The sequence below is a fragment of the Thermobia domestica genome, chromosome 7 (genome assembly GCF_964235325.1).
Source record: "Thermobia domestica chromosome 7, izTheDome1.hap1.1, whole genome shotgun sequence".
In the NCBI taxonomy this organism is placed as follows: Eukaryota; Metazoa; Arthropoda; class Insecta; order Zygentoma; family Lepismatidae; genus Thermobia; species Thermobia domestica.
In genome coordinates this window covers 88,190,582-88,215,927 of record NC_137460.1, presented here as the reverse complement: position 1 = coordinate 88,215,927, position 25,346 = coordinate 88,190,582, and the positions used below count along the sequence as shown (strand labels likewise).

General features: G+C 35.5%; 1 protein-coding gene across 2 annotated transcripts in view; it reads right to left on the bottom strand.

The window, feature by feature from the left end:
- Nucleotides 1-23,834, bottom strand: part of LOC145690276 (BOS complex subunit TMEM147) — a 47,062-nt gene extending 23,228 nt beyond the window's left edge. The window contains exon 1 of one of the 2 annotated variants that reach the window (XM_081765027.1): nt 23,495-23,834. In XM_081765027.1, the coding sequence (XP_081621153.1) occupies nt 23,495-23,571 (77 nt within the window). In that variant the 5' untranslated portion in view covers nt 23,572-23,834. The remainder of the gene's footprint in view (nt 1-23,494) is intronic. The other variant, XM_081765028.1, reaches the window with a different exon arrangement.
- Between the last annotated feature and the right edge of the window lie 1,512 nt (nt 23,835-25,346).

Genomic DNA, 25,346 nt, shown 5'->3' with positions numbered 1-25,346 from the left:
TATTTATTATTATGTTCACATTTTGTTAGTGATATTTTTTTAAACAACTCTCTTTTAATCCAGCGTGGGAGGCCCGGGTTCGATTCCCTTTGGGAGCTCATGTGGTTCGGATTTCACGTTAATCAGTAGGTCCACGTCTTATATAGTCTCGCTGCTGAACGGGACGTTAAACTCAACTCAACAATCTCTTTTAATCTAAAAAATATTTCTCAATATTACTAATTTAATGCTATTCAATTTGAATGTGTGCATAAAGTATAATTCAAACTTTTATATTTATCAAATATTACAATTAGCAAGATTTCAATAAAAAGAAGGAACTTAATTGTCACAACCTGAAAATGAAACTTTAATAAAAGTTTAGTCAATATGCCCGCAACTTTAATAAAACATTACTTTCCTATTTATTATGCATCATTTAGTGCTAACTATATTTGTTGTATAATTTTGCAAAACAAATTAATTTAAATATTCTAGAAAAAGTAACTACATTTGTTAATTCCTTTTGTACACAATGCTGTGATAAATCGTTACATTACTACATAAACAAGTATGAAAGTATCAAAATTATTCTATCGAAAATTTCTTCTAATTGAATGCAGAATATTTTAAAATCATCATTCAATGTTTTGTTGCATAAAAATGATCATAATAGGATTGCTTTTTTTGTTTACTCTACATATGCACTGCAAGTTATACGTAAATGTAGTTGAAATAATTAATATAATATAAAAAATATATATCAATTGGCGATTTAAAAAAGTGTTGGTCAATATGAAGATCTACAAGTATGATTTTATGCGAAGTTGTCTAATATATATGTGAAATTAAAATTAAATATTTTTTTTAAAGACAGCACTCCAAGTTAATTTGTTTGATTGTAAATGTAATATTAAAAAAAAAAAAGCGCTTAATATAATACTCCTTGATGAGGGTGAAAAGGCGACGTAAATAAGTTTTCGGTTTGATGGCTGATCTTGAGTTTGTCGTCTCTTTGATCACTGAGACTATATGAGACGTAGATCTACAGCTTAATGTGGGTTCCGATACACATGCGCTCTCACCGGGAATCCGAACTGGATCGTTTGCGTCGAAAAGGCGTACGTGAACCTTATAATCACGAAGGAACAGTTTTCACTTCAAGGAGAAATCCCAGTCGGAGGTGACTTGAAAGAGTTTATTTCGAAAGAAAGATTAAATATTTGCATGAACTTCAGAATGGTTAACTTTTTCAGGTCTAAAAAAAACTATTTAGTTGCGTCTGAACTTTTGGAAATGTCATTTTGAAGGTAGATAGAGGCTTGAGTGTGTGTGTTTTATAATGTATTTTATAGTGACCTTATTGTTTCTCATAGTCATTCTCTGAAATGAAGTTTTTAAAGTGGCAATTTTAGTCGAAATCTTTTATTTTAAGGTATATGTATGAAATTAAGTTAGAAATTCCCCTTCAGAAGTGTTTGAAGGATTGATCTTAAATGCTTCATACTTAACACGTTGTCTTTCACCCAGTACTTCTTCCGGACAAGCTCTGACAGTGCCCCCCGTAATACTGACAAGGAGAAGGCAGAGTTTGGTAAGTGAACTTCGGAGCCATTTTTTTTTGGGGGGGGGAGGTTGTAATGCACATTTAAAGAGTTAATATTACAAACTGAAGAGCGCCATGGCCAAAAATAATGAAGAAAAACCATCTTAAAATTTTCTACTCGCGAATTGACGGCGTGGCTGAGTGAGTAAAATCTGTAACTCATGTGTAAAGTGTCCCGGGTTCGATTCCTGTTCGAGTCATACATCTCTTTTTTTTCAACCAATAAAGTAGGCATTTGTAACTATAAGTAAAATATTAATTCATCGTATGTTTATAATGAATAAAACAATAGAAATGTTCAAATCACTTCTAAAATCTTTCAATGTTCCATGTTAACTGGCAAACAAAATTTAATCTATTCCGTAAACATGCTGATATCATGAGTTATATTATGGTTACGACCAGTGGTGTATTTGCGATTTTATTTGGGGGGGGGGGAGCTTTGCCAACTTTGGTCCTGGAAATGTGAAAATTCTCGAAGATATTTCATTTACTTTAATATAGTAAATAATATTTCGGGGGGGGGCTTAAGCCCGGAAGCGCCCCCAATAAATACACCACTGGTTACGACAGTCATTGTGTATTAAATGTTGTTGACGCTTCGTGTCTACATCTGTTGACAATGTACGAATTACAAAGGAGTTGAGAGGGAAATCCCCTTTGCTAATACTGGATGTTGCTATAACCAAAGGAGATTTCCTCCTCATTTCCCTTGTAATTTGCACACTGTCTACAGATGTAAACATGAAGCGTCAAGAACATTTTTTACACAACGACTGCGGTAACAATAATATTTACGGAATAAATTCAATTTTGTTTCTACCGTAGTTAAAATGGAACATTGAAAGATATTACAAGTGATTTGAAAATTTCTATTGTTTTATTCATTATAAACATATAATGAATTAATATTTTACTTATAGTTACAAATGGCTACTTTATTGGTTGAAGCCAAAAAAAAAAAAGGTGTATGACTCGAACAGGAATTGAATCCGGAACCCTTTACGCATGAGTCAAAGATTTTTTTTTTCACTTTGCCACGCCGACACTTGGTAAATGTGTGTGTCGTACAATTCATGCAGCGAGTAAAAAATTTGAAGACGGTTTTTCTCCGTTATTTTTGGCCATTGCGCTCTCCCAGTTTGCAATATTAATTCTTTAAATGTGCACTAACAACTCGCAAAAAGTAGCCCAAGGTTTACTTACCAAAGTCTGCCTTCTCCTGGTGAGTGTGCCCCCCCCCCCGGGAACATTAATTCTGAAAGAAACAGTGCTTTCACCGATTACTGATTTTTGTTTCTAATCTTGTAGACATATCTGCTGAGGTGGTAGTCATAATTTACGTTTTAGCGAAATATTTCTGAATAGAATTTCGTTCAGACAAAGGATGACTTCAAATCTATACACATTATGGATTACAGGGGATACCTAGTACTTTGCCGTACTATGTAAGGTATGCCGAACAAATTGTTCGTAAGGGGAGTGCACAAGAAAGTAAAAAAGCAGTGTCATCTTTAGACTTTTATTCAAAATTTTCAATTGAAATATAATTCGTTGAGCATTGAGACAATTTTAAACAAATTCAAAATACTTTGATGGATTCCTAATTGCAATTCTTAATTCAGAAATCTGAGGACGTCTATATTCTAAGTGACGAAAATACCAAAGTTTCTTGTCTAACGAGTTAATTGGCTTCCTAGCGTAATTCTTTATTTCTTTTCTGTACACGAAAATACCTATGATATTAATCAAAGAAACTTTTTTCTGACGTAACAAGCAATTATTATAATCACACTTATTTCTAATTTAATATGATGTATAACTCTTGTTATAGATGTTATAGGCCTATCAGCTTGAGAGTTTATACTGTAAAAGTTATAGGAAGAGAGTCCTTAGCTATCTAATGATTAGGCTGCTCTAGAGTATATTAACCGCCAAGGGGTGTGGGATTAAGCATTGTTCTATTGTTAAATTATTATTTATTATTTAACACTATTTTGAAGAGGGAACATAATTAAATTAACTCTCGCAGAAAATAATAAATATTTTACAAAAACAATTGTTTCAAAAACTTTATCACATGAATGGTAACTAACGAATGTAGGTGTGCAGTTAGCACTGGCGCTTCAAAATCAGGAGTCTCCGTGTTTCAATTACATATATGCCTTCTTGGTTAGATATTCTCCATCCCATTACGCGGAGGCAGGGATACATATTTTTAATATATAGCCATGGCTGAATTGATAAATATTCTGTTCATTTTTTGTTAATGTTTCAGTGCACCTGGATCTTTTGGGTTATCAACCTTATCTAAAATCTTTTAAATAAATAAAACACATAACGCAATCACCATAATTTGATCCCACATTGAATACAAGAGTGAAGTCAAAACATACTCTTACAAAACATTATACAGCTCAAAGAAGACAGTAAATATAAATTATTTATTCTAAATGAACGTTTAAAATAAATGTGAATACCATATTGTATGTATACTGATAATCAAATAATTTCCCTAATTTCAGAGATTCAGTTATTCAGGTAAGATTGAATATTAGCATGTGCAATCCTTCTAGTTAGTGGTTTTATACAGGGTGTTTCAAAGCAACACCGACAAAATATTTGGGATGTGATTAATGACACCAAGATAGGACAAAAAGTATAGACCAGTCTGGGTGCACAAATGCTTCCTTTCGGAGTTATAGTATGCCAAAAATATGAAAAATGAACTTCAAAGGTCCATAGGTCCAAACCTATGGCACTCACCGTGGTCGGGTCAAGGCTTCACTTAGGAACTATATGTGCTCTCTCCAAATATCCAACTTTCACAATCCTGCGGTACTTCCGCAACAATTTTTAGAGAGGTAGTTGGTGAGTACTTCAAATCATATGCCTTTAGCCAAACTCCCTCTATAGAAATTGTTGCGTGAGTACCTTAAGATTCTGAAGCATGCATTTCTGGATAACTCACGTATTAGTTTCTAAGTGAAGTCTTGACCCAACTACGGTAGGTCCCATAGTTTTGGACCTATTGACCTTTAAAATTCATTTTTGTTTTTTCATGTTTAAGGCAGCCTATAACTCCGAAAAGAAACATTTGTAAATCCAGGATGGTCCATATTTTTTTGTCTTGTTTTGGTTCAGGAATCACCTCCCAAACGTTATCGGTGTTGTTTTGAAACATTCTGTATATTTGATACCAAATAATAGGTATGGTTCAGAAGTATAAAAAAGATAATAATCAAAATTCAGTAAGGTTTATCAAATTTGCTTTGGAAACACGCAAAAATCTAGTTAAGAATTTCAAAAGTACTTTAAGAAATTTATCCTAATTTAGAGATATGAATTCACTTTATTTTAATGGCGTAGAGACTCGGATTCGATTACCGGTGGGAGCTCATGTGGTTCGGATTCCACGTGAGTTAGTAGGTCCACGTCTAATATAGCCTCGCTGCTGAACGGGACGTTAAACTTAAAGTCAACTCAACCCAACTTCATTTCAAGTTTGGTTATGAATAGGAATTTGTTTAAATTACTTGCAAAGAAAATACGATTTTCGACTATTGCACTTTCCTTTTCATCAGTCAATAATGAAGCCCTACGTTTTCAATGCAAGAGACGTCTTCTTAATAATGCCAAACAATGGTAGTAATTAGGTATCTCTCTCTTGTATATGATTTTTAATTACGAAGGAATGTTATGTATGAAATTTTGGCGGCTTGGCAGCAATTGTGCAAGGAATTGGTAGGCGTAACAGCTAGTGAGAGGCTAGAGTAGAGGTAGCGTTTCGGCTTTAGGTAGTGAGGGTTGCGTGATCGAATCCCACTCAAAGCACATTTTATTTTTTAAAAATATATTTCGATGATTGCATCACAATTTTTTCTGCATACTTAATCACATATTCACATAACATGTTATGGATGAAATGTAGCCCTTAAAAGGGCTGTTTGAAACTAAACACGTTCTTAATATGATGTCCAGTGACCACCTGCTTCAACAACCGCTAACATTCGACGAGGCCAAATCGAATGCATTCGTTCACATTCTATCGTTCTATCGTTCGACGGACATAGCCCGTGCCATTCGTAGCAAGATCTTCCCAAGCATTAACGATCGAATCCCAGAGCTCATTCGAAGTTCTAGGAACTTCATTAGCCCATTTCTCCCTCAAACATCTCTTTACCTCTGCCCAGACATTTTCTATTGGGTTAAGATCTGCTCCGCGTGGAGGCCAATTGATTACCTCTACATCATTTTGCTCTGCCAGCCACTCTTGGACAACTCGTGACATATGGACAGGTGACCGGTCGTGTTGAAAGTGGATTGCTCCCTCAGGATAACGTTCGCGAACAGATGGCAGCATAATATTCTCCAAGATGAACTTATACTGCGCACCTGTAAGACGCCCATCAATCCTGTGAAGATACCCAAATCCATCTGCAGATATCCAGCCCCAGACAGCCACTGATATGCGTCCGCTGGAACGCTTGTGCCATATGTATCGAGGATCGAACCTGGAACCTCTCTCACGAAAGACACAGACTGGTCCATCATTTGCAGAAGAAAATATACATTCATCGCTGAAAATGACATTTGTCCAGTTCCGATGCATATTTTCCTCTGCAAATTGACGTCGTCGTCTGATGTGTTCCGCAGAAAGAAATTCCTTAATGGCTGCACGCCGAGCGAAGAGATTAGCCTCCCTGAGTCGCCTAATAGCTGTTTGACGTGATCCAGGAAAGTCAGCGGCTTGTCGCAGTTGACGCGAATTTGAATGGGGAGTTTCCTTGGCTTGTTCAACCAGACGACGGTCTGTTGTGGTAACTCGGCGTCTCCCATTACCACGACGACGAATTGTTTCCCCGGTAACACGATATCTATGTGCCCACCGCTGACCAGTTCTAGGGTGAATGCCTACATGCTCCGCGGCTTGCTTAGCGCTGTAACCTTCGTCAAGAAGCGTTATGAAACGAATTCTTGCTTCCTCCATGACGTCTACCACTCAAATGTAAGGGAATATCTATCTAAAAGAAATCCCATGTATTACGTGGCATTTACTAGACACGAACTCCCTTTTATCGAATTTTGATTGGTTGTCATATCAGATATTTGGTAGTGTGAATTGAGTCCTTACTTAATAGCCCTACAGTATCACACGAAACACAGCCAGAGGCGTTTTCTTTCACCTTTACCTTTGAATGTGCATAATATAACTTGTATTCTCCAGGCGTTTCAATAACCCAACACACTTAGCTTCAGAACTAGTAACAGTATATATGTATATACCTCAGTTTCATTCAATGACATCTAGAATACTTCTTCCAGCACCGAGGTTATATAAGACGTAGACTTACAGACTAGCATTTAATTTGAACAAATGCACATTCACCAATAATCGAATCAGGCCCGTATCCAGGGGGTCTAGGGGGGCCGGCACCCCTAAATTTTAGCTGCCCCCTAAAAGTTTCACGGTAGGCTTGCAAATGAACTATAATATGGTGATGAACTATAATATGGTTGGATCGGGCCTCCCCTAACTTCAGCCAGACCCCCTTTACATTTTTGGGCTGGCTACCGGCCTGGATCGAATCCAAAGTGCCCCCATTCCTTTCACAAGGATACCCTTTTGCCGCAAGTGAACGCAACATTCCTTTAAATTACAGATACCTGAACCACTTTAAATCACATATAGACCCGATTTCATTCATTTTTAATTTTCTTCGTAACAATAAATCCTATTTAATGTATGTATACAATTTACCGGTAAAATAAGTACAACTGAAATAGGAAATAGCGATGGCCAATTCCAGCATTTTTACTTCCCGGAATCCAAAAAGTAAAATCGGAAACATTCTAGATTTCGGAAGATTCCGATTTTGGAAAAAATTCGGAATTCGGAAAAATCCGGATTTCAGTAAAATTCCGATGTCGGAAAAATTTCGTATTTTTTCCGAAGTCCGGAATATTTCTAGATTCCGGAATTGTTCCGACATCGAATTTTTTCCGAAATCCGGAAAGTAAACTTACCGATTCCGGAAAATAAATTTTCTGAATTCCGGATCGCGAAAAATTTTGGCCATCGCTAGGAAATAGTAGGCTGTAATCTATATATCAAGGGTGCATTTCGTGCTTGTGTTTTAACCTGCATCTGATTGCTTCAGAGAAAAACGTAAAATTTCTACATTTATTTCTTTAATAGCAAAGATGTCCGTTCATTGTACGGGAAGAGTAGTTTTATTTGAAAAATATTTTGAAGGTTGTTTGGACCTTCTTTCTCCTCTCAGAATGCGTATTTGAATTGAAGTGAACTGATGAAAACTAAGCTCGACTCAAGTGCTTGCTATGTGAACAAATTCATTTCAAATGGCTGAGTCGTTTTTCGTGGTGAAACAGAAAATATCGATGCAATTTTATATTGTTTATTGAGAAAACATAGAGGAATAGTTGCGCTTCATCCTAAAAGCGAAATTTTCGGAAACTTTGGATCTTGTGTCCATCGAGTTTTAATAAGGAGTTTATTTACCAGATTCCATATTCCAAATCAGTCCATATTCGTGATATACTATATATATATATATATATATATATATATATATATATATATATATATATATATATATATATATTGCATAATTTTTAAACCGACTATCCCCCCAGAGCATTTTAATGAAATGGACATGACAAAAGCAATGTCGAGTTAACTGTTTATAACTTCAATTTAAACACTTAAGAAATTTTCCTATCATGATGAGACTGTATTGTATTCGAATGCGAAAAAAGTCATGGTAGAAATTGCTCGTTCCTTACGTGAAAACGGAATTGTTCAAAATACTAGAACGAGTGCCTATATATTTTAAATTAGGAATATATACGGTGACTTTCATATTCTTAACTTAAAGATCTCGTAAGATACTCTATTTTTATGTATACTTTGGATCATGTTTCCCTCCTTAGTATATGTGTTCGTCCTTATTAAAGTAAAATAAATAAATAAATGAATAAAACATTGAAGTGGAAGACAGTGCTAACTATGTTTAGCTATTATCATGTTACTTTCATTAAAATATGTTTGCTAAAAGATTAGAGATATTCAAAATGTATGCCAAAAATATATCTTGGAAATCACTCAAGTTTAACAGATGAAACTCAGTATATAAGTTCCTTATTAAATCTAAGCTGGTATGAGTCCCAGCGCTTTTGAACATTTTGATTTATAAGTATGAGGATATCAATTTCCATATTATTCTAGTCTGTTCATAAAATAACCAAATTTTAAAAAGGTTACATCGTTTAAAATGAATTTGTGACTTGCGTCTACCTGAGTTTTTATCATCTCACTTTAATTCATAGGGGCGTCCTAAAGGGGGAAGAGTCCCCAAATATACTTTCAAATATGTTCCATACATGTCATCTTCCCGTGACAAGAACCGTCATTTCAACTAGTATATTGCGTAAATGAAATCAACCTTGACTATCGAAATCGAAACGAAAAAAATAAAAGAAGAATTTTAGGAATGATCCAAAAAATGAATCAAAAGATTGCGATCTTGGCCAATAATTAGTTTCTTAATCAAGGGCACAAAATTTTTGAATGGTCCCTAAATCAAGTGTTCGTATTCTCGACAGAATAAGCACATTACACTGAGTTATGTGATAGTTTGGGTTTGGCTACACTATATGTAGAACTCCAGATAAAGGTGTAGAAGAAAAATTTTGATTGAATGAAATATATTAGAGTTTTTTTTTCAGGGATCACAACATTTATGAGCGGCCCCTAAATCGAGTTTTCGTTTTTTTTTTTTTTTTTTTTTTTTTTTTGCGAAATAAGCAAATGATACTGAGTTGAATGATAGTATGAGTTTGACTACACTATATGTAATTCTCCAGATATAAGGCGTACAAGAAAATTTTGCCTAACATATATTGAATCTTTTGATCCAATAAAACAAAAATGTTAAGATAGGTAATTTTTAACAATGTTCTGTATTTTTTTTACTTTAATTAACGCGCGTATATTAAAGGTGATAAAGGATAAAAAAATTATGCCAATAATAAAATACCTCAGAGCCTCTCAAGTTACGGCCGTGAAACTCGATACAAATGTCTTATTATAAATAAATAGACATATATCCTAACATTTTCAAAAATTCCAACTTTAAGAAGTAGTAGAGGGGATTTCTTCAATTGTTTTATTCATATTATTTTGTTATCTATTGCATCATCACAAAAAACATTACAACCGTTTCAAATTAGTTTTTAAACATAATTATCAACCTTTTCGAACGAAGGCTTTATTATGTTACTTTCGTCTAAAGTCCATAGAGAAAGAAGGTGGAAAAATTTATGCTTAAAAAACAGTATCTCACAAGACTAATAAGGGGAAAGCAGACTTTGGTAAATGAATTTCGGGTTCATCCTTCGCGAGGTAGGAGTGCATATTTATCATAAGTGTATATATTACAAATTGGGAGAGCACAATAGCCAGAAATAGTGGAGAAAACGCGTCTTAAAGATTCCGAATCTCGCATATGATAGCACGCGTAAAGTTATCAAGTGACGACGTGGCAGAGTTAGGAGCATCTACGACCCCGTGCAAATGGTTCCGGGTTGCATCCTCGCTCGATTCAACTTTTTTGTTTTTTGCTTTAACCAATAAAGTAGCCATAAAATATTAATTCACCATATGCTTATAATGCATAAAACAATAGAAATATTCAAATCAGTTGTAAAATCTATCAATGTTCTGTGTTAACTAGCAATTAATTGTACCCTATTCCGCGTTGTATATTGATATCACGCATTATATTATGGTTAGCACAATCGTGCAAAAAATGTTCTTGTCGCTTCGTGTCTATATTTGTGAACATTGTGCGAATTACAAGGGTAATGAGGGAGAAATTCCCTTTGGTAATACTGGATGTATGCTGTAATCAGCGGCGTCATTTCAGACTTCAATTGAGGGGGCAAGAGCACCACCGACATAAGGCTTTCACGTTTAGTTCTAGTGTATTAGTAGACAATCGATTAAAGGATATTTATTCCTCAAACTCTTGAGGGGTAATTGCCCCTCCTGCTCTCCCTAAATGACGCCCCTGGCTACAACTGTCATACTTTGCCATGCTATTGTCGTCTGAAGTACAATCCATCCTCCCTTGCAAATGTCCGGTCAATTCGCACACTGTTTACAGATACGACACGAAGCGTCAAGAACATTTTTTACACAACGACTCTGCTAACCATAATATAACTCCGGGCCGCGGTGACTTAATGGTTGAGCGTTCACCTCTGGTGCATGGGGTTTCGGGTTCAAACCCTGCTCCCGCCAAGTGAACTTTGTGCTGGACAAACACCATGTGCGTGGGTTTCGTCGGAGTTCTCCCGTTTCCTACCACTTTCTTCATTCCACCATTTCATTAATTTCTCATCTTCACCGTCTCCTTTAGCCTAGCCGGCATAAACGTGGGACGTAAAACTCAAAAATTTCATGTTTTTTCATAATACAACCCGTGGCATCAATATACTACGCGGAATAGGTTACATTCTATTGCTAGTTAACATAGAATATTCAAAGATTTTACAACTGATTTGAACAATTCTATTGTTTTATGTATTATAAACATATGATGAATTAATATTTTACTTGTAGTTAAAAATGGTTACTTTATTGGTTAAAGCAAAAAACAAATAAAATTCACTCGAGCAGGAATCAAACCCAGGACTCTTTGCAGGGGAGCCGTGGATCATCCTAACACTGCCACGCCGTCACTTGAGAACTTTATACGCCGTGTCATACATGCGCTGAGTTAGAATCTTTAGGACGCCTTTCCTCCACTATTTCTGACTATTGCGCTCCTCCAGTTTGTTATATTAACATTTTAAATGTGCACTACTGCCTCGCGAAGGATGGCCCCGAAGTTCATTTACCAAACTCTGGTTTTTCCATGTTAGTTAACTCTGGCCGGGTTTTTCTCATGTTACTTTCATACAATACATGTTCTAAGCGAGGAAAGGAAATATTAAAAATATACTCTAAAAAAGACTTTCTGATGAATGTCTCATCATAAGGAGATGAAACTCGGCATTTAAACTCCTCCTTACAAATCTGTGACCACGTGATCCATCGTTTTTGGAAATTCCAACTCTAGGAAAGAAAGTAAGGCAACTGCTACAATATTTTAATTTCCCATTTTGTGTTCATAAACTGGCCAAAGTGAGTACGCATTTTAGCTGTTTAAATTAAATCTAGAAGATAGCAGTTGGATTCACTTGGATCTTTTTCATTTCACTTCGCTTGATATGCTATTCTATTGGGGAACAGGTTTGAATATTTCGCAAATAATATTTCCAGAAACATATTCTTTTCGTTCGATAAATGGCTATTTCACTAGTTGGTACCTAACCTTTAAAGACGGCTCCAGCCTATATTTTTAAACGAATTGTAAATTCTATTTTTGAGTTTTAGAATACACTAGCATCAATTATCTGCTTCGCTGGGGTAAATTAAGAAAACATAGTTCCGCTAGTCAGTCACTTTTTACTATTACTAAAGTGCTCTTTTATATTGGTCATTTTCGATGGTTTTTATATATCCCCCTTCTCTCCCCATGTTGCGGGGCACGGGATCGGAAGTAACACCGTTCATCCCCTGGAAATCTATAGATTCGCCACTAATATCGGTCATTTTATATCGTATTTAAAATGATACGATACAAAACCTCCTCCCTCTCTCAAACTGTGGGGCTGAATTTGGATTTACACAGCATCGGTAGTGTCACTGTTAATCTCAGCTAGCTCAAAAGCTATAGATGACTAATATCGGTCATTTTTGATCATTTTAAATGTCTCCCCTCCTCCTCCCTAAAGTTACACCGTCAAAGTGATATGACAAAAACCATCTCAGGTTAGAACTTCATTTAGGTTGGAAACTTCATCGAGATCGGTCCGGTGGTTCAAGTGTTATTAAGTTCTATTTACTTTAGGTATCCCCTCCCCTCCCTTAAGTTCTACTGTCAAAGTGAAATGATAAAAAAAATCTCTGACCCTAACTTCATCTGTGTTTAAAAATTCGACCGAGATTGATCGTTTGGTTCAAGAGTTAAGTTTCATTTACTTTTTAACTCCTTCCTTCTCCTCCCCTAATTTTTATCGTCAAAGTAAATAGATACCGGTAAATACCATCCCAGGCGCAAATCGCATCTATGTTGAAAATTTGATCGATATTGGTTGGATGGTTCAAGAGTAATAAAGTCACAAAGACAGCCAGTTTTATTTTTATTTTTTTACATATCTCCCCCTCCCCACCTTCCACCGTCAAAATTAGATTATAAAAATTATCGAAGGACCGAACGTCATCTATCTTGAAAATTTGATAGAGATCAGTTGGGTGGTTCAAGAGTTGTTTTATTCATTTTCATACATCTCTCCCTTCCCCTCCCCCTAACTCTTTGTTCTACCGTCAAATTGATATGATAAAACTACCCCAGATCTGAACCTCGTCTATGTTGAAAATTTGATTAAAATCGGTAGGGTGTTTAAGCGTGATGAAGTCACAAAGACAGTCACTTTTATTTTCATTTTTTAACATATATCTACCCCTGCCCATCCCTTACGTTGTATCGTAAACGTGAAATGGCAATAACATCCCAGGCCCGAACCTAATCTATGTTGAAAGTTTGATCGAGGTCTCTCGAGTAGTTCAAGAGTTACTAAGTTTTATTCATTTCCATATATTTCCCCTCCTGCTCTCCCCCTTCCCTAAAATCTACCGTCAAAGCAAAATGATAAAAAAAAAAAAAAAAAACTACAGGGTGCAATTCTCAGATATGCTCTCAATAGAGTTTTCAGATATACGCTGATGTCAAGGAGGGTCCAAAGTAGGCAGAATATAAGCCTTAACAATAATGGACATCCACTGCTTCGGAGGGAAGTCGGAAGTGTTAAGAACCGACAGCTCCATGTTTTTTTCTGTTTAATGTGTGATTCGATGGATTTCCTCACTGTATATTTCACGTTCTCTTCACTTATAAGCGTGAAAGAAAACATTACAACGTGCGTTTTCCCGATACGAGAAACCGTGTTGCTGACGATCCTTAACACTTTCGACATCGCGCTAAAGGTTTCTGTGTTCACTGCTATCGGGGCTTATCTTTGCCTACGTTGGACCAATCATAAAGTCAGTCAAATCTCAAAATTCGGTTGATTGAATGTCTGGGAATTTTGCCCTGTATGGAATAAGTTATACACCCACTGAAAATTAATGAAATATGCATTTCTGGATTGCGTATGTGTGACTTCTTTTACCTGATAAGGACCACCATCCACAATTTCTGGAATTCGAAAGAGGACATATTGAAGTTTTGCTTTTTCGCGATTTTGGACAGCCCTAGCTCTGAAACTATGCACTTTTCCCCACAGGTCCATATGAACTTTTTCTCTTATTTTGATGTGAGGAATCACCTCTTAGAGTTTGTCGGTATAGTTCATTAACACCCTGTATAAAACTCTAGTACTACAAGTAATGGCTGTTCCTTTGTCGAAAAGAAAAAATGTAAATATTACAAGTAATGGCTGTTTCTTCGGCGAGAAAAAACAAAACACACTTGACCACTGGCGTCTCTGGCATGTAAAATTTGGGGGGGACATCAAGGAAAGTGATTTAAATGGTACTACCAAGCCCAACCTGTTTATTATCTTCGATTCCATTTGTTAGCTTTCTGATTACCTTCACGGACCCCTGAGGTATATCAAGTCTGTTATAATCCTTTCATAGCCAGAATATTATATTCCAAATAGTGTAATTATTATTTATATGTTATTCTGTCGTTAGTAAATAAATTAGAATAAAATATTGAATATTTTGTACTTCAAAATATTGAGGTGGACGCGTCCCCCTCAACCCCCGCCAAAGACGCCCATGCACTTGACGAAGACACGAACATGGATCAACTGATTGGTAGATTAGAACGTTATCTACTACGCCACATACTCAGGTGCTTTTTTTTTTTTTTTTTTTTTTTTTTTTTTTTTTTTTTTTTTTTTTTTTTGCTATCCACTTTAAATATCCAGTTTGTGATTTTTGTTTCTGTTGCCTTACCATATAACAGTTTCTCTGCTTTCCCTGCTTCTCACACTATTCGTGTTATTTGTTGTGTAAATTGCATCTGCAAACGTAATATATTTTGTTAATTTACCAGCATCCACAGCTTTTAAAAGTTTTAATGGTCAATTACATTAACTGAACCGATTTTCTCGTATTTTCCATCGCGTCAAGAAGCAACAGATACTATCCTGCGGAGAACATGCATTTTCTTATGTGACAGGCAATACCTAACCCGCCCTGAGTGCCATTACTTTTTTCTACACCTTTTCCCTTGGTTCGGATCAACTTCGTGTCCCTTCGTGTGCTACGAAGAAAACCGAAGGGTCGCGGCCGACAGTTTCTCTTCAAGCTATCGAGTAAGAGTGATTGAATTATATAATTGTATTTTATTTATTAATTTACTAAACACATTTTCGATATAGCAAAAATACCATTATTTTTATAAAATGTTTATTATTTTCATGAAGCAGAGATAATTTTCTACTTGGCTTTAGAACTATCCCTACTAATTTTTAATCGACATCTAATAGTTTACGTTCATTTTTCTGCCTATTACCTGCATATTACTTGCAGAAACAATGCGGAGTAAATGTTTTATTATTATTATTATTATTAGTTACTGTTTTATGAAAGCTTGGCCATATGTTAATTAAAATTCCACTATTTGTAAGTTTCTCATTTCGGTTATGAAAATGATTATAAATGAAGCTTCCGCTTTTTATAAAATTCTTGAGTTTTAATGTTTATAAAGACATAATTCTAAATTATTTGGAAATATTCAAATAAACTAGAATGAAGAGGATAATACTAAGGAGCATTATTAGAACAAAACATTGTTCCTTAAGGAATTCACAGAATCAAGCTTTTCTTAAAAAAAAAAAAAAGTTACTATAGGGTATGGGATTCGAAGTGATGATCGTGGAAAAATAAAGTATGTAAAGAAGAAGCTTTAACTGACTACTCTACAAAGGCACGGTACGGATTGCACCTTGGTAGACGTATGTAGCGAAACCACTAACACAAAATGCCTGATCGCTTCGCACATTTTGTAGCTTATTTCTATTTAGTCGTTTGTTTAAATGTAAAATGCTTAATAGCAATGATTGTTAGAGCTGTGCCACATGTATAGTAACTAACCTTATGACAGATTTACGTTGTATTTATAACAAAGCATAAAATTCCCTCCTTCTTTGTAAATTTCACTGCGCGTTTGCCACGTTTACGAAAATGGAACTTAGAATTTTTCGATGAAAGTTTCGGAGATTTCTTTTTTTAATTATAATTTGCTTATTTCTTAATTTTTTATTGAAATATTTTTTGGAAATATGTGTTTTGTTTTTCTGCTTATTTCAAAGAAGAAATGTGACATTTTCTATCACAAGAAAGAGAGTTATTTCTATTTATGTAATTTCTAAAGACATGCGACAACAATTTTGGACACAAGTGTACATAGTAAAAATCACAATTTACGACATACAAAGTAAGCTAGGCACTAAAAACTAAGCGCGAATCAAGATATATATATATATACATTCCCTATACTTCTATCTTACCTCATTTATCTATCTGTTTTCTATCTATTCCAATTCCAATATAAATCTAATATTTTAATATTCCAATATAACAATCAAAACTTAACCCTTCAGAGGTCGCGTCACTGTCTTACAGACCGTGATGAAGAATTATGTTGCATAGACTACAGGCCACTGCGCCCATCTACCTTTCCCTTTCTATACCTTCATGTGAACTCGTTCCCTACATATATAAATTTATTGTTTTCCTTTAGCTCTAATAAGTTCCTCGTAACGAAGCTTTTGTTCACCAACTGGTCTTTTTCGGCCGTGCACGACTCCTTGAGGTAAAGTAACACGGTCGGAAGCACCGTGCGCGACCTCTCGCATTACGTAAAAATAGTACTGATTTGTAACAATTTTTTGTAACCTTGTTCGTTTATTTTAGTGTGTTGCTGCTTTCTTTGTGAATTTAGTGGTATTTCTCGTACTGGTGAATGAACATAATACATGGATGGCAAACAAGAAAAATAATACAAGCCACCTAGATAGCGTTGACAAATAAATTTCATGTCGTAAATATGCTGGTTCAAGTGAACAAAATTCTGGATTTTCTGTAAGTTATAGAGAAGTGTGACCGATTTCAAGGATATTATTATTATTATTTAAATGATCTGCCTGAAATATAACTCAACTCTATGTTGAATTCTGAGGATGAAGATGATTCATGACTGAATTAGTTGGTGACAACACGAATATTGAAATAGGTTACCCAAGTTTATCTGTTCTAATATGAAGAAAAAGATGATAAGACCTTATGGAACGTATGCTGTCCTACCCTAACCCATAGGACGAGCGGATTTAATTTAGCGTGCCGTTTATCTGTAGTGAAATAGAAGACGCAGCAAATACATTATTTGAGGCATGTACTCTGTTTCTTACGGACTCTACGCTGTATAATATACTCATATACTAATCAAAGGATTTATAAAATAGTATTTCTGTTGATTACCGAGAACATCGACCCACAATCAGAAGAGCAGAGAAAACACTGTGTTACATTTTATAATTCTACTAAAGGAGGAGTGAACATTGTTGATTGTAGATGAGATCAAAGGACGTTGTTCAGTGAGTAGAACATCGAAACTGGCCAATACTATCTTTGTTAGTCGATTAAACACTGTACTGAATAATTTTATTGTGCTTGGATAGAATAGTGAACTGGAATATAAATAGTTTGTGAAACGGCTTGGAAAAAACCTTTACGCTGAATAGTTGAGACAACATCTTCTAAATAAAATACATCATCTGAACACAAAACATAAGCTACACAAAATAACAGAGAGTTCAGAAATTAACACTGCTTCTTCACCCACTAATGACAGAAATACTTCCGGAAAGTGGTACCATTGTGACTAGAAGAAAAACAGAAAGTCGAAGACAAGTTGTCATCAGTGTAAGAACTATATCTGTAGAGAGCACACAATCTCCACGTGCAATTTACACAGGTTGTAACTTTTAATAAAGTAGGGGTGAAAGTAGCACTACAAAAGTACTGGAGATCTACTTTCAACCTGATCGTAAACATATCTCGAGTAAATTTCACTGCTCCTGAGAACTTTCATCCGCCATGACAACGCCTGAAATCACTGTCAAGGAGTAAAAAGTCTTGATTCTGAAGTTCAAACTGACCACTAGTGAAATAAAACCAAATTCAAGGTGTTAAGTTTTGATCAAAATGTAGTATGTATATATTCACTATTACGAACTGTTTTCGTGCTTACTATCACTTTCTATTATTTATTTATTAATTTTCTGAGTTTAAGAGGGTGTTGATGATGAGATGAATGGTAATGGTGGAATGATGGAAATGGGAGAAAACGCTTAACTTTGCAAAACGCTTTGAGAAACGCAAAATTTAATTGTTAATTAAGTTTTTAGAATTTTGAAATTCCAGTATTTCTAGTATGTAAAACAAAATCCAGTATAATTCAAGGACTTCTACTACAGTAAACACCTTGTGACTTTGCCAAGTAGGAACTGGATCCAACTATGGACAGAAGTCAATGGAGAGCTTTCATGAGTGTGGCATTGAACATCCGGGTTCCATTAGCCATATATTTAGTAGTACAGTACACTGAGTGACTATACAGAATGAGACCAATGGGATTTGAACTCCAATAAGGAATCGAACATGGGACCTCTTCAACCCAAAACACGTGTACTTGCCACTAGATCAGCACAGAGGGACCAAATACTCTGAAAGTAAAATATAAGTTACTTCAACGAAATAAATACAATCATGTGTTTAAGCTAATCTTGAAATTTTGCTGGCGTCTACTATTAATCCAATGTTCTCGGATTGCTGCCAGAGTGAATGTTACTGTGCTGAGCTTTCGTTACCATACAGCGGTAACATCTTCAGAGCTCAGAAGATGTTACCGCTGTATGGTAACGAAAACTCAGCACAGTAACATTCACTCTGGCAGCAATCCCGCGAACACTGCATTAATGTGTTTAAGCTATACTTCATTCAATGAGATGCAATTTCAGTAATTAAAAGGTATTTTCCCTGAAATGACCTAATTGTGAAAGTTTCGGCAGAAAATTACTGTCATCCTTATCACATATCTCTTCGAGAAAACTGACGTTTTCTGTGGAAAGAACTGATAGTCGGAAGAAGATAGTCAACGAGTTGGAGCTCCACAGACGTTAGTTTCCTGAAAAGATATTTGATGGAGTAAATAAGTAGCTTTTAATGTATACGCTTTGTTCTCAAAATTGCTTTTGGTGTCTTTATTTCGAGAATCACAACAATTCATTGCTGGAGTACCAACAACGGTCCAATGCGCTACTAAAATTTTACGAGGGAAAAAAAATGGCAACTTAATTAGTTTTCGCGGTTTGTACGAACTTTTTTTTAAAATAATATGCAATGGTGAGAAGAAGTGAAAGAATTTGTTTTTTCGTGATAATACTGAAGCTCATATGAAATAAAGTACAGAAAGTGGATAGAGAAAAGATTAAAAACAAGTGTAGGGAAAACATGCAAACACAAAATAGGTTACATAAACTACTGTATTTTATGTAAAATTGACCGTATATAGCGCCCGTCCTTGTCCTGAGTGCTATTCATCTGTTTTATGTCGTCTATAGTTCACGAAAAAAAGACAGCTTTCCGCTGAGTCACGAACGAATTCTCCATGCGCAACTAACCTACTAAAAGCTGATAATTCTTAAAGCAATTTCAGTTCAATTTCGTCAAGAAAACGCTGCCTTTATAACCATAACGACTATCTCTTTCCAAAATAAACCTGCACAGAATGCAACGTGGCTTTAAAAAATATATGAATTTAAGGTACTAAGAGTCGATGTTGTGCAAAAAAACAGGAATTCTAGTGTTAGGTCTTAGTGTTTTCTCTTGTAAAAATGTAAGTAAATGTTAGTTCTTACCTCTGTATTTCGTTTGTGTAAAGTAATCATATTGGAAATAGTATGTATGTCTGTTCAAATATTTTCATAGTCCTGAATTACTCTTTATTATTATTATTTTAAAGAAATCAATTCACACAATTCCTCATATGTAAAAGGGCGCCAGTTCCGAACCCTTACCATATCTGAGCCGAAAGTGTACACGTTTTCAAAGATTTATCTGAGAAAGCACAGTTTCTTCGACAAATTGCGCATACTTTGTATCTTATTCTATAACAGGCTATCTTTAAACTAAAGGCTGTTAAGATTCCAAAATATTATTACCTTTGAAATTTAACTCATCATTAGGTATTTCAGGCCTAACTCCGTAGTTGGCATACTTTGCAATGAATATTTCGAAAGTAGTTTCATGACTTTGGTATGCGAATTTTATACAGTGGAATAGAATATTTATGGTTTTACCATTTAATGTACTTTTTTTTAAAAGGAGGGGGGACTAGGGGGCTTACAAATTCTCAATACGGTGATATCTATTCTATATTAAGTATCTTCATACCTTGTGTTTTAATACTTTGAATTCTGTGAACTTGGTCGTGTTATGGTCGCTTGAATAGTTGGAATTGATGATGATTCCTAGTGTAATTGTTTCGTTTATTTCGAATAGTGATTATTGTACTGTTTCACTGGGTCTAGAAGAAATTCATCCTTGGACGATACTTCAATGTCCGGAAAGCGGATCGTAATGGCTTTATTTATCGATCTGTACTACTTTCCTCGCTTCACTGAAAATGTTTGATCCCCAGTTAAACACATACTGTACTTCGAGATAGTGTGTTTTGTGAGTTGATGGCTTTACCATACTTCCCTAATGATTCAAGATTTTTCTCCATTGTGATAGGTTGCTGACGTAATGTTGATGCACGATGTATATATATTGTCTCTATGAAATGGTGCTATGCTAGTGTGAGGTGCTCGTTTATACATAACGTCCGTTCCTTGTAATGTTTATTTTTTTTTCCTTGGCCAAGGGAAAGACGTTCCGCACTTTAGAATATTGTGAGATTTTCTTTTATGCATTGTTTTGTTTTTCACCTGCATACGTAGAAATCCGTTATTTGAGTTTAATAATAATAATAATAATTTTTGAGAGATCGATGAAAATGAAAGTATAAAGGATTAGGTCATTGCCGTGCTACAACCTTATGCACTGCGCGAACTGGATTTTTCAGTCTCCCTTCCTTTCTGCTTTTAATATTGATTATTCTCTTACAGAAATACAATAAAATATTCCTGTGCCACTATTCAGATAACTGTTTCCATGCCAGAACTACATATCACTAAAACATCCTCAATAAATAGAAGTCAGAAATTCTAAAAAAAAAACTGCAAGAGAAGGGAGCACTGTCCCTTAAATCTCATAGCTACATTTTTAGTAACATATACTATGTGTTTATTTAATTGAGTTGAGTTGATTTTGAGTTTAACATCCCGTTCAACAGCGGTTATATGAAACGTGGACATACTAATTAACGTGGAATCCGAACCGTATGAGATCCCGCCGGGAATTGAACCCAGGTCTTCCACATCAAAGGCGCGTACACTAATTGCTTAGCCACGAAGGAATTCGCGTGTTTATTTAACAATCATAAACATAGCATACCAAAGTAATCCCACTACTTTCGTTATATTCCACCTCTTGGATATTACGTACGGTACTACATGATTACTGGTAGCTGATTTTAGCTCTTTAATTGGTACACACATATAACGTTAGCATACATTATTTTGGATGCATTTTCCTTACATTTTTCTTGGTTTAAATGATTCCCCATGATGTTCTGGGCTCTTATTATTCTGGCGCATGCCCAAATAATTGATTGAGATTGATAAAATGCACCGAAAATGGTTATTTGCTACCACATACGCAATTATTTCATCACAAAATTCATTCGTAGTACCTCAGAGATCATATCTTAGAGTAGAAGTTGCATTTATAGGTACAGATTCACTTTATACGGGTATAAATACGTCTGGACGCATGCATTAAAATCGATTACACAGAAAACACAAACCAACTTCTGGTAAGTGGCCACTAAAGACGAAAATGCTATCTAATCGAGTCACAGCAGAAGCGCAGCAAAGTGCTAGTCCTTCGTGTCCGCATCAGCAACGAACAATAAACAATAGGGAAAAAACACAAATCGACTTGTGCCAGGTGGCCACTAAAAGCGCAAATGCTATCCAACTAAGCCAGAAGTACAACAGGGTACATGCGCAGTAGAGCGTCCGCAGAGATCAGGTGCGTCAACGATGGAGAGTATTATGCACATAAATGAAGATAGTGCAAAAAACAATTTATATTGCATAAAATCACAGGGCTAGAACACTCGTAGTTGTTTCACACTTGTAACTCTACCTGTAAACATATAATATAGCTTTCCTAAATCGTGCAGAAATATTCCGCCGGTCAAAATTAGTATATACAGTCGTTTTTGATATGCACTCATTCACTTCGTGTACGTTGGCATTAGGGGGAAGATTATTTTTTGGTAAAAATTATTACTATTTTGTTACATATTGTCTAATTTTCGTTAGGTTACGCTAGTTTAGTTTAGCTTCGGTATCCCAATATTTTGCTTATTTCTCATACACGTACGCAAAAATTTAGAATTGAAATATCACACCCTATGCATGATCCCGCCATAGTTCAAAACAGCCAAGTAGTTTAATCTGTGTATTCACACATTCTTACCTACTCTTTTGCTAACTGCAAATAGTCCCTACTACATTTCCCATTTCTCCATTGCACACACTGCGTTTCCATTCGATTCACTTCACAGATTTCTCACACATCAATTACCCTTCTGTAGCATGACCTCATTTCTCCTGTAAACATTCTGTTTTTTCTACCTTGTTCTGCCCCCAACAAGCGGACACTACCGAATTAGTATAGCTCTTTTAATAGTTTCACATATGAAAAATTTCACTTATAAACATTAAACACTTTCCTACATTATTTAAAATTTCTCCATCAGAGGAATTTAAGTGTTAGGTTCCGAAGTTGGACATCCGTTTCTAGCAAAATTTTGAAAATTTACCAAGAGGAAATGATTAATTTGCTTGTTTGTGTGCTTGATAATATATAAGGAGAGCAGAAGTTGTGTTTCTTTTTTTATATAGGCGGTTCTAAACATGGAACTATTTGGCAAGAGGAGGAAACTACTTGGTGCAAGGTTACCGTATTGTAGGATTATGGGAATGCAATGAGCATTTGTATTGTAAATATAGCTGCATGTAAACAGACGCGCAGCCCTGGATGTGAGGTAATAATATTACAGTTTGTGAAACAATATGTGATAATCAGAAAAAAATATTAAAAGTAAAATTCATGGCATAACAAATCTAAAAATAAATTGCGGAAAATGTTATAAGAAAATAACTGAAAAGGAACGTGGAGAAAGTTATACTTTTCAATGAAACGTAACATAACGAACCTGGCTACTAACCCTTCACTCGCTATTGCTCGCTCGACATTACTGTGAATTGAGTTTTGAGCTTTGATAAAGCAAATCGATGATTTTTAAATTTTCGTAGCTTCTATTACGATTTTGGCCGAAAACTAGGTGGACGACCAACTTCGGAATAAATACCGAATTTAAAATCCTACACAATCCTTTCACATACATTTACTCATTTTAATGAGAAACTAATCTTAATCAGTACCATTTTGGGCCTTCGTGCAGCAGAGAAGGTTCAGCATGTTACAGCTTGGTTAGGGTAAGTTTGCTTAGGTTACTTTAATTCAGGTTAATTTCTATATATCTGGACCTACTCTGTGGCACTTAACCCTTATTTTGCTGTACTTACAATCCTGAATATTTATAAGTTAAATAATAAGGAACGTAAACCAAGGCTAAACAATTGCCGAAGTGGTACAGAGTCATTTTTAATTGTTATATCTTCACTGAGTGCACACTTTTAACTGTTTTGAAAAAAACCTCTAATATATTATTTTATCACACGTTTTCTAATTAAAATTACCACTTTCGTTACATAATTTCACCACTTTCTGAATTGTAAACCACACAATTGTTTCATTTCTTCCAGTCTTGTAAAAATTACTTTCAAAAGTTTTTTCTACTGTTGATTAAGCCATGTAATGTGGTATCGGTATCTTCGCATATTGTTTATCATTTGTTGTTAAGATGACTAACGTTTCCTGGTAGAATGTCTACCTCTTGTAGATCTATAACCCCAAAGGTGAACCAAATGGAATGTTATCATTAAAATTTTAAATGAGAGTGAAAGGGAACTGTATACAGCGCTGGATCAGTGACGGCGTAACTGGCTTGGGGGTCCCCCGCAAAACCTGAATAAAAGGCCATGTGTTACTCGAACTTCATTTACAATTTCTATATGCATACTATTGTACCATTTTACATTGTTAACAGTATTACCACTATGATTGCAACTACTACTACTACTACAATAATAATAATAATAATAATAATAATAATAATAATAATAATAATACAGTATAACCAGGGTTAACCAAACTAAAATAGGGGGCTTATTTCGGATACATTTATTTGTTTGTTTGTTAAGTCACGGACATCTATTACCGGGCCTGTACTACAGTATTTTTTATTTATCTGAAATGTTTTGAAGATCAAATAACTTGAAAATTCTCTTTGTAGGCTACACTTACGTTTTTATTAAATTTAAGGAGCTCCATAGTCTAGTGGTTAGAGTGTTGAATTCATATCCACGTAATCCCGGGTTCAATCCTCCGCTGGAGTACTCCAAATTTTTGGCATCTGTCCAGTGTCGTGAGGAAAACTGGGGAGTGATACGCCTGTTGGGAGAGGGTGACGCAATGGGGTGACCACCTGTTATTCACTCAGGTGGTCGTAGGTAGTGATGAGCGCAAGAGTCTTGGTCTTGCAGTTCTTGCAAGAGTCTTGCATGCAAGACCAAGACCAAGACCAAGGGGTGCAAGACCAAGACCAAGACCATACCTGCAAGACCAAGAGTCTTGCACGAGTACCGGCACTACTTGATTTTTTTATATAATGTAAAAAAGAAGGAGATGGATTTCTTGGCTTCAGTAAAAATGCTGCTGGAGTGATTGTGTTCCCAGTAGTTTATGCAATCCGTGTGAGTCGATTTGCCCTGTAGCTTATAGCAACAATATGTCGTTTTCTGAACTGGTTGTTCACATTTTGTGTAGATATTACTCGTTTTCAAGCCACACAGTGTCATCTCGCCCCATGTGAGCTTTTTTGGTGGACAAACACCGTGTGCATGGGTTTTCTCGGTATTTTTTCGTTTCCTCCTACTTTCTTCATTCCACCATTTCAGTCATTTCTCATCATCACTGTCTCCCTTTGCCTTGGTGCATAAACTAGATATTTCATTTCATTTCAAAGAATATTAGTGATGTTCCTCCGGAACTAAAGAGAAATGTAGTATTGAACATCGGTAATACGTACACCATAGGTGTCGACTACATGGGTATGGGCTTGGCTCCGAGACTCAAGCATCCGTTGGAAATGTTCAATGTGTAACTTAAAACTAGTATCGAAATAACATTTTCATGACATTTACAAAAACTTAGTACATGTGACCGCAAGTTTGATTTCATGGGCGGATGCTTATACATTGAATAATTGTTTATTAAAATAACTTTAGCCTCCTTAGGTATGCGGCACATCGAGGA